This window comes from Pyricularia oryzae, chromosome 1 (assembly GCF_000002495.2).
Source record: "Pyricularia oryzae 70-15 chromosome 1, whole genome shotgun sequence".
Taxonomy (NCBI): Eukaryota; Fungi; Ascomycota; class Sordariomycetes; order Magnaporthales; family Pyriculariaceae; genus Pyricularia; species Pyricularia oryzae.
Genome location: NC_017844.1, coordinates 3,842,328 through 3,852,157, shown reverse-complemented (window position 1 = coordinate 3,852,157; position 9,830 = coordinate 3,842,328). Strand labels below are relative to the sequence as shown.

Genomic DNA, 9,830 nt, shown 5'->3' with positions numbered 1-9,830 from the left:
TGCTAGTGAATTTTTGCCGAGTTGATCTGACAGATGCAGGTCGGTGCCGTAGTGACGTGCCAATGACAACAAACAAGTTGCGCCGCAAGTTGTTCACGGAGCCAATGGCAAAGCTTCCAGCAGGGAGCTCTCGATGCAATGGAGCTCAAAAGTAAACAAAATGTCAGCTTAATGACAGGGATCTAGCTGCTACAGGGATACTGCAATCATCCGAGTCAAGGACTTTTTTCCATTCCCAGTTCAATCCCTGGTAGGCAGTGACAGCAGCGGGGTCATGTCGGGAAAGTCGACCTACCCAAATTGGCAAATTAGACGTACAGAAACAACCCCAACCAACCTCCGATGAGCTTTGAAAACCCAAGACAGTGAATCGAGTTTCTTCAGCCATGTATTATGCATATCCGAGACCTCCAGCTCTTTTAAAACCCTTCTTTGACATTCTACGCCAGAAAGCGCTGCGCCTGTTGCGAAATGCTTCTCCAGCGCCGACATCAAGCAAAAGTCCGGTTGTGGCGGGTCTCGTCAAAGACCATGTCCTTGATTTTGCTTCCCTGTTGAGATCGCGAGATTCACTAGTAATCGACAAAAATTTTCGCCAATTTGCGGCGCGAAGACCTGCCATCGGGAATGGAGTCACAGTTTGCAGGCGTCATTTTTTCTTGAGTATACAACTGGTCTGATATACCACGTAGTCCCAACGAGATTTCAATATCCCTTGTCTTGATATAAGGCAGGGTATACCCCTCTTTCCACTGTACCATTAAGGTTGGTAGGCATTAAATTAGGACCCGACTTACGGCTTTGTTAAGTGGCGTAACCAAGGACAAAAAGTGATCTTTTGCATCCTGCAGTTGCGCGTCAAAGTCATACATCAAATCAAACCACGCCAACGCAGTTCCGTACCCAGCTGCAACCATCACTTATCATATTCTTTTTTTCCAAAAAGTACCTATATGACAGAAAACAAGGTCAAGCCTCGACATCCTTTTCCCTCTAACGGCTGGATCTGATATTTATTGACAATAGCAACCTATAGACGTAACTGGTAATCAGATAGTCTTGTCTCAGCGCCCCCGCCGGAGGAAAAAGCCCGTGGTTGCCAACCCTTACAAGCCTAACCCTACCGGTCCGGTATAACATACAACAGCAAATCGTATTTCGCACCAGTGCGCATCCATCATTCCTTTGTCCGCGTCCTTGTCCCGACGTTTTGGGATGGCCGAGAAGCCGATTGTCCCCAGCCCAGTTTCCGACTAAGCGTAGTTTGCATATCTTCCCCTCTCGCCAACTTCAGCGATAAGCGTGTGCTGCAAGGCCTGCTTCAACCGAGATACTACACCCTCTTTTGTGTATCTCTCGGTGCTAGCGCTCACCCCCCGTCCAATCCCAAAGTCATGGGCTTCAGCCCTTTGAGCAACGCAACGGCCATTCTCGGTCTATCGGTTGTTTACAGCACTGCCGAGGGGGCCGTTTCTTATTCTATTACTATATTTATGACTTTTATTTCCCTCCATCCATCGCAAATCCTCACGTGAGATGGCTGCACCCAAAACCGGTGGGAAAATATCTAATCATTCCGAACTCCGAGAAAACGTTGCATGAATCTCCAAAAAAAAAAAAAAAAGCCTGCTTGCTGCACATCAAGCCCATCTCTAGAAATGTCTCAGCCGCTTACATTATATTATGCCCACACACACCCTCACGCAGGCAACCATCCAACCAAGTCAACTAAGCTAACTAAGCCAACATCACAATCGCAAGCGTGTGACCCGCAGGAACTAAAAAGGTGAAAGAGAAACAAACAGCTGCTCCATCTCTTGGGGTCCTGCCCAATGGGGGAAGTCAGGTCTAAAAGGCGGAATCACAACAAGATGTGACTGCGCTTTTTTTTGCCACTCAATATCGCCGCAAGAACCCCGTGTGCATTACTATTGATGTTGCTTACGAGAGACCCTTGATTCACGTGCAGGAGAAGTATTATGTGAGTGACTGCGCGCTAATTTTACGCGTGTTATTGTTGTCATTCTGTGTCAGTGTAGGTAGTAGTACTAAGAAAAAAGATAACCCCGGCCCGACAGCCGTGTGTGTACAATAAGGCTCGGTTGATAAGAAAACCCTGAGAAAATAAGAAAGATGAGTGAGGTAGGATGTAGAAGGTGGATGCGTATGAGAGACCCGATAGGAAAAGGTGTGCCTAGAAAAATATACGGCACTGCGTGTGAGAACCCAAAACACTTGGAAAATAATCAACAACACACACATATTATTCCGCCACCCAGACTACCCAACAGCAAAAAGAAGCTGTGGGACTGCACAACAAGAGAAGAAAATGAAACCGAAAACAACAGGATATAACCAACGCCAAACCCAATGCAGCCGTGCCGTCCGTCTAGTAATGCACAGTCCGGCCTCGAGGACTGGTTGATATAACCCAGATCCAGGAGCATGTATATAGAAAATGGAACAGAACAAACCCGAAAAAGATAGACGAAACAAAAACGCCTCAGGCGAGAGAAAACGAAAGAAAACTAAAAAGAAAAGAAAAAAAAACTCCTCAATCAATGAAATGACTCCTCCGTAGGCAGCACAAATCTGACCCTCTTCTTGGGCTTTCCCTCCGCCGCCACCTTCTTCTTGTCCTCGGCCGCCTTGAGGGCGCCCGAGTCCTCCGGCTCCTCTTCGATGCTCCAGACGTCCGGGCTGGGCTCCCTCCACGACCTGGGAGACAGTCTCCTCCGGCTCGAGTTGGCAGTGTAGGTTGCCCTGCGGCCGCGCTGCGAGCGGCCGGGGAATGAGGCCGTCCTCAGCAGGGCCTGCTCCTTGGAGAAGTCGCTCAGCGACAGCGGGAGCAGGGCGTGGCTCCTGGACCCGAGGCGGATGTAGTCGTCCTCGTCGTCGTCCATCTCCTCGTCCGTCGATTCGCCCAGTGCCGGCGGTGAGCGTGGTGGCGTCGGCGGCCGGGCGAATGGGCTGGTGTTGTTGCTGCTGCTGCTGCTGGCGTTGCTCTTCTTGCCGCCGTCGAGCTGCGAGGGGCTGACGGAGCGGATCATGTCGGCCGAGGAGCCGTCGATCCCGGCGTCAAAGTCCATCATCGGGTCGTCCTCTTCCTTGGTTGGCGTAAGGAAGTATGTCAGTGGATCGTCGTCGATGAAGTCAAGGTTACGCTCCAATATTGGAATGTCGTTGTCGTAGTCCGGGGTCATGATGTCCCTCAGATGAAGTTGAGTTGGGGGCCAGGAGCTACCCATGGCGTTGCTGTGTTGGATGCTGAGGTATGGTGATGGTCTTTGTTGGGTGACCTTCTTTGAGGTGTTGGCGCTGTGAACGCTGCCAGGCAAGTGGGGGATGTTGATGAAGGAAGACGACATGATGAAAAGGTCCAAAACTCTAACCAGTACGTGCAAGGTGTTGATATATCTTTTTTTTTCTTCAAAAAAGTCAAGTGAACCGACAAATCTGACAAAAGATGATGGGATAGCTTGCTTATAAGCTGAGTTGAGCTGAACCCAGTATAGCGCGCCGGCCTGGCCGGCTCAAACGAATCTGATATCTCGTGCGAGGAATTGTGACGAATGGTAACGACAGGCTCACGAATCCCTCCTATCAGAGAAAGCCGACGTTCAAACAGGAGTGCCCGGGATGCAGTGCAACACAAATAAGAGAAGAAAGCCGAGTGGACAAAACGGTAATAGCAAAAAGCAGCCCTAGTTTATTTTATAATGGAGGAGGGTGGTGGTAAGCAGGCAAACAAAAGAAAGAAAAAAGCAGGCAGATGCGCAGGCTAGTCAGGCGTCCACACCACCACGTCTACACTGCCCGGCGGTCTTGCGCCGGGGACCAAGAAAATGCCAGAAACAAAAAAAAAGCACCATAGTCCCGGGCTAGCATGTAAGTCACCGGCGGGGAAGTCGTCGCTGTCTCGTGCTGGTGGAGAATGGTCATTCTCAGCTTGGGTGTCACATAATACTCTACGGGCAAGACGAGACGACGGGGGGCACATTCGTGTGAGTGCGTAAACCCGAGTCCTTCTGCCAGCCAAGTAGATAGCAGAAACCGGATAAGTAGACGTTGGGGGTTGGATTGTGATTCACACGACGGCTGAAGGCTGTGTGGGGTTCAGAGGTGCCTCCCTGGCTTGCCTGGCCTGGCAAAAGAACCAAGAGGAGCTCTGCCGGAGCTAAACTGTTTATGGCGCACGCCAAGGATGCAAAGACGCGCCATCTGTTGGATTTAGTCGCGGCGTGCTAAAGTGGTAGGCTTGCATACATGTGAATCATCGTGCGGGGCTTGGGCTTGGTGCAGATTGCGACGGCGCCTCTTCAGTCGCGTTTCTCTGGGTTTAGCAAAAGCTGGGTTTTTGGCATCTAAAACCGGGCCGTTAGCATGGAGGAATTCGGGTGATGTTGTCGTCCTCGTGACGGGGCTAAGACAGTGATGGAGTGTAGCTAGCCGGGCACGAATAGTTCTTGCCTTGGATTGATCAGCCAGGAGATATGAAGGCCGTTGACAGGTGACTGTGGACACCACACCACTGCCGATTGTTTAGTGTATATATTCTCTAGTGGATATTGTCTAAACCCGACGCTACCGGTTTGATATGGTGGGTGGGAGGCTGATAATAGACTATGAGTCCCGGGATGTTCTCGTATCACACACTTGTGAAAAAAAAAAAAGATACGTGAGAAGGACGGAAGGGTCGGGCTAATCCACGGCTGCAGTCCACCAATATCGCCAGGCTGCAGCGGCAGGTAGATGCACCAAGATGTATACATGTTCCCTGTCGATCTTGTCGCCGCGTACCTTGCATTATGCGGCCGCCAGGCCGCACCAGAGCTATCGATGCTTTTTGGAGGTTCTTTTGTCGACACTCTTTCGGTTTTTTTTGGTTTTTTTTTTGCTGTTTCTTTTCTTTGTAGGTTTTTAGCGTTCAGCAACACAAGTACCGGCTGAGTGACTTCTTGACTGAACATGGCCTAAGAGCATCGTTTTCGAACAAGAGTCACCGATATCGGCCAAATATCATCAATATTTGTGTGGCCCGTAATGTCGACAGGACGGTTTTTGGAACCATTGTTAATGCTATCGTTCTATAGACAGGAACGAACTGTTCGGGATGGCTTTTTAGTGCAAGCCAGCGCCGGCTGACCTGTCAAGTTGTAGGTAAGCACCTAGTTCTAGATAGATACCAGAGACGCGACGCGTAGCAACATCTCCTGTTATTGCCCCTGCATTCAAAAAAATGAACGACTCATAGATTCATCGGGCAAGGATTATCTGCCAAGTTGGTCGTTCAAGATGACCAAGATTGAAGGTTTGTTATACGACCTTGGGAGAAAGTTTGTGATTCTCTCGTACGCAGCTGACCCCCAAAAGGTGGGGGGCGATATAATTTGGAGCCAGGCGGGGGTGTTTCAAGGCGTCCGTCTGGGCGTCCATATGACATTGACGTGTGATTGATGCGGCCAAGGTGCGGAGACGGGAAAGTTGATGCGAACAGAAACAATGTCTTGCATTTGAAATGCTCGATCGAGATCAGAGAAGTAAAGAGCAGCAAGCATCTGTCCGAATCCCGCGTCCGCGATAAAAGATGCATTCACTGTGATCTTGTCTCCTTCCTTCCTCACGTTGAAATCAGTAGCTACAGCACCGTCACGTGCCCCATACTATTGGCACTTAGTTTCGCTTAATTTGAGCCCTTATCTTCCTGCCTAGGGTAGGTACCGGGTAGGCGGGCTGTTTGTTAGCTTGGTAATGTGCTATCATTTCAGCGGCACGGTTGTGATCCGAAATTCAGAGAGAGAGAGAGAGAGAGAGAGAGAGAGAGAGAGAGAGAGAAACAAAACGCCAACGCGTCCTTTGTCTCACACGCGTGGCGCAGCACGCTTTCGAATCCAATCTTGCACTACTTGCGCCACCTCCAGATTGTTCTTCTCCATGTGCGAAAAGTGCCCGTTCCCCCGAACCCCCACATCGGCCAGCTTGACGTAGTCTGCTGTGCCACCAACCTGCCTGATGAACATGGCCGCGCAGTGGTCCCAGAGTATGTGGATGCTCGCCTCGCCCGCAACAGCCAGATAGGGCACGCTCGCAACCTTGGGCAGTTTAGGGGCGGGCTCGGCCAACAACCGACAGCGGCCTTGAACTGCGGTGGCATTACCCACAAACTCGGTCTTCAGCCCGGATGCCTCCGTCACGGGCGGGTCGTAGTCGATGGGGGTGTTTGACATGCCCCAGAGGAAGGCTTCCTGCCCGCTTCCGTCCAGGTTGAATTGGTAAAAAGGCCCGGCTGACGGTTCTAGGTTAATGTTGCCTGCCACGAGCTGCGGGCAGTCGTTGGTGAGCAGGAACGGTGTCACGGCGCCAAAAGAGTGCGAGATCAGAAAGGATGGTGTTCCGAGCAGCGAAAGCAGCTCACACCCTGCCGCGCGCATGCCAGTCTCGTGTCGGGTCATGTTGACGCTCAGCGGCAGGGCCGATCGGCGAAACTGCTCAAACACCGGGTCGCCCTCCCTCCCAGTCCCAGGCCATTGAGTGTGAAGCTGCGACTGCGGGTACTGGTTGACGTCTTGAGGCGCTGTGAAGATATCTCGCAGCGTCTCGACGGGGCTACCGGCTCCCACGGGGGCATATCCCGCCGCTTCAATCTGTGTCGACCGGCCGACGGCAATCGAGTCGACAATGTAGACGGCGTAACCCTGCTCGATGAAGTGCGACGCCCACCCTTTACGGTTGTCGGGCGTGTTCAGCCATGTGATCCCAGAGAAACCCCCTCCATGGAACAAGACCAGCGGGTTGGCTTGTGTCACGCCGCCTGTCGGTGTTAGCTTTTCGACATAGAGCTGGTCGGCCGTGCTGGTTCCCCGGTCAGTTTTCAGGTCGCGACCCCCGACGTAAAAGGCGTCTCGGTGGAAAGCGGCCTCATTGGATTTGCAGAGCGGGCTGATTGCTTTGACACCGGTGCAATCAACCTCGCGCTTCCCTACTGTGCCGACGGACGCTGCTGATGCTGCAGGCGTATATGCAGCGGCAGCACAGAGGCCCAGAGCCAGGTTGAGGCGAATCATTTTTGTCGGCAAGGCTCTTTGTGGTGGAACCGTTTGAGCAGCAGGTTCTTGTCGGAGTCCCAAGACGCTCCTGGACCAGCACAGGTGGAAGCAAAATAGAACGTGCTCATCCTGTTATGTATCCTGAACAACAATTCTGATTCTAAACAGAGCTCCGCCTTGCCTCCACATATCGTGCTTGGCAGGTTCTTTCTGGGTCATATTTGGCAAGCAAGTCGCCTGATACCCCTGATGGGCCCCCTGGGAGGTAAACAATTTTGCGGTGCCATCCCTACCAAGGTACCATAGAAGAAACGTGCCACTAACTATCTAGGTATGATTGAGAGCAACCTTCTGGTTAGGTTCCAACAATAGTAACCGTACGGATCTATTTGAACGGTATAAAAAAAGCCCCAACTCTCCCAAAAAAAATTTCATACTGACGATCCCTAGAGGTGGACCCTGAGTCAAGTTGACAGAGCTGCTGCCCTGGCCCCTGACTGGCATTGACATGGGGCTTTTACTGTAGCAATCAAAAGAACCATATTAGTTCGGTCTCTTGCGTCCAAAATGGATGATACTAAATTTCCTCATTCACCCCTTACATGGTTACATACCACATGAACAAATCCGCTGTGGATAAATATTCGGCTGCGGTAGAGCGAATATACAGTGTCATGAACGAAGCGTCAAGCCCAACCAGAAGGATTTATTATCCCACGGACACTTGCCTGACTCCATTGGCTAGACACTTCGTATATATACACAGCGTTGCTGAGGAATACGGACTGTGGGAGCTAACTTGAAACAAAAACGCACTTTGCCAGGTATGGTTGGAGCAAATCATGATAGACTCTTGACATGCAGCCACAACCAGACAGACACTCATCATTCTATTACAGAAAACCGTGTTTTGTTGAGAACGAGTACTGGTATGGATCAACTCGATGTCTCGATTTAAATGCTCTTACCCCAGACAATATGCAAATCCCAGCTAGTTTACAGCAAGACCGTCAGCCAGCCTGTACTCCTGTAGCCAGGACGATACTACTCCATAATTCCATGACATCATGTCATTTTGTCACCTGGCCCTGGCTTGCTTCGTGTTCGTCTCATGCACAGCAGAATTGCGGCTCAATTCCATGAACTAATGCGTCTAGTTGGGCGCTAGAGAAGAGTATAACGCACGTGGCTAACACGCCGTGGCATATACATACCTCAGTAGGTAGGTCTAGGATTGCTTCTTAACTTGCGGGAAGCAGGGCTGGAACTAGCCTTGTTTTTAAACACAGATAATACTAACAGAAATGTCTTGATCCTCTCCAGTACAGATACCATCCTAGCCCTCCAGGTTTCTGCGTTGGGGTGTATCAGATGGGCTTTTTCAGCTAACTAAAATAGTGCTGACAAGAACACATATTCTCGAGAGGTTCCCAGATAAGGAGGAAGATAACAGACAAACATTCCGTCATGAGAATTGTCAAATGTTCTAGTGAGGCCCCTAAAGCTTATTGTTTATGGGTGAGAATGAACGGATGGTTGACTTGAATGTCCCCTAGAGCCAAGTTGTGGTCACGTGTATCCCCCTCACGCCATGCCATGAAATTCGAGAGCTTGCTGCAGTTCAATTATTCGTACCAAGCGATTATTGTAATGAAGACATCCGTCCAGGTCAACCTCATCCTATTCCATGTTTCAGTTCATGACGACATAGCTCACCAAGCCTCAAGCCCCAAAAACCCAACAAGACCAAATCACCCACCCTCCACAATATGGTCCTCGTAACCATGCAGCCCTCTCCCCGGCTCCCAGTCCGCCTCATCACCCACAACATCCGCTACGCCACGACCTCCCCATCCCCCAACGAGCTGCCCTAGGCCGAGCGCCGCAGTCACCTCTTCTCCCAGCTGACCTTTACGACCGCGGGACGCGACACCGCCCTGGTGTGCCTGCAAGAAGTCCTGCACGCGCAGCTGCTCGACGTCGCGGCGGCGCTGGGCCCGTCGTGGGCGCACGTCGGCGTGGGCCGCGACGACGGCGCCACAAAGGGCGAGCACTCGCCCGTTTTTTACCGCCGGGACGTCTGGCGCGCCGAGCGGACCCAGACCTACTGGCTGAGCAAGACCCCGTCGGAGCCGAGCAGAGGCTGGGACGCCGCGCTCCCGCGGGTCGTGACGGCCGTGCGGCTCCGGCATAAAGCCGCGGGGACGGCCGTCGTCGTCATGAGCACCCACCTGGATCACCGGGGCGAGGTGGCGCGGAGGGAGAGCGCAGGCGTTCTGCTCGCGGTGGCGGAGGAGTGGGGCACCGACGACGACGGGCAGAGGTTGCCCGTGTTTCTGGGTGGTGATTTCAACAGTGCGCCCGGGGAGGGCGCCTACGAGGGCATCACCAAGCCCGGGGAGGGGGCTGGGATGCGGGACATCTCGACCGTGATCCCGGAGGACAAGAGATATGGGTACAAAGATGTCACGTATACCTCCTTTGGGGAGCCGAACGAAACGCCCAAGAGGATCGATTTTCTTTTTGTCAAGGATGACGCGGCCCAGGTCAAGTTTGTCACGTTTGGGGTCTTGTCAAACAGGTTTGACGACAAGATTTTCCTGTCAGATCACCGGGCGGTGGTGGCTGATGTAGAGATTCCAGTTGAGGCTTGAGACATGCAAGAGAATATATCAGGTCTGTGGAAAAGAAAAGAAAAGCACAATGAGAAGAAGACCCAAAAACTTAGCTCGCAAGCCTTAACTCTATACTGAGCTGCATCTCACTTACCCTGCACTATTCTAT

At 51.8% G+C, this 9,830-nt stretch overlaps 4 protein-coding genes across 4 annotated transcripts; 1 reads left to right on the top strand and 3 right to left on the bottom strand.

Moving 5' to 3' along the window:
• Nucleotides 1-2: 2 nt before the first annotated feature.
• Nucleotides 3-534, bottom strand: MGG_16252 (uncharacterized protein; the record flags this gene model as incomplete). The annotated part of the gene is made up of 2 exons (XM_003709805.1): nt 296-534; nt 3-144 (listed from the first exon to the last, which is right to left on the bottom strand). Exons 1-2 carry the CDS (start codon nt 490-492, stop codon nt 3-5), a joined length of 339 nt encoding a protein of 112 aa, XP_003709853.1. The 5' UTR covers nt 493-534.
• Nucleotides 535-1,981: 1,447 nt separating this feature from the next.
• On the bottom strand, nt 1,982-5,843 carry MGG_16251 (uncharacterized protein). The gene is made up of 3 exons (XM_003709804.1): nt 4,801-5,843; nt 4,471-4,531; nt 1,982-4,364 (listed from the first exon to the last, which is right to left on the bottom strand). Exon 3 carries the CDS (start codon nt 3,366-3,368, stop codon nt 2,559-2,561), a length of 810 nt encoding a protein of 269 aa, XP_003709852.1. The 5' UTR covers nt 3,369-4,364; nt 4,471-4,531; nt 4,801-5,843; the 3' UTR covers nt 1,982-2,558.
• MGG_16250 (uncharacterized protein) lies at nt 5,810-7,212 on the bottom strand. Its single transcript, XM_003709803.1, has one exon. The coding sequence runs from the start codon at nt 7,062-7,064 to the stop codon at nt 5,862-5,864; it is 1,203 nt and encodes a 400-aa protein (XP_003709851.1). The 5' UTR covers nt 7,065-7,212; the 3' UTR covers nt 5,810-5,861.
• Nucleotides 7,213-8,815: 1,603 nt separating this feature from the next.
• MGG_14552 (endonuclease/exonuclease/phosphatase) lies at nt 8,816-9,700 on the top strand (the record flags this gene model as incomplete). The annotated part of the gene is made up of 2 exons (XM_003709802.1): nt 8,816-8,854; nt 8,921-9,700. The coding sequence occupies 2 exons, from the start codon at nt 8,816-8,818 to the stop codon at nt 9,698-9,700; spliced, it is 819 nt and encodes a 272-aa protein (XP_003709850.1).
• Nucleotides 9,701-9,830: the final 130 nt, after the last annotated feature.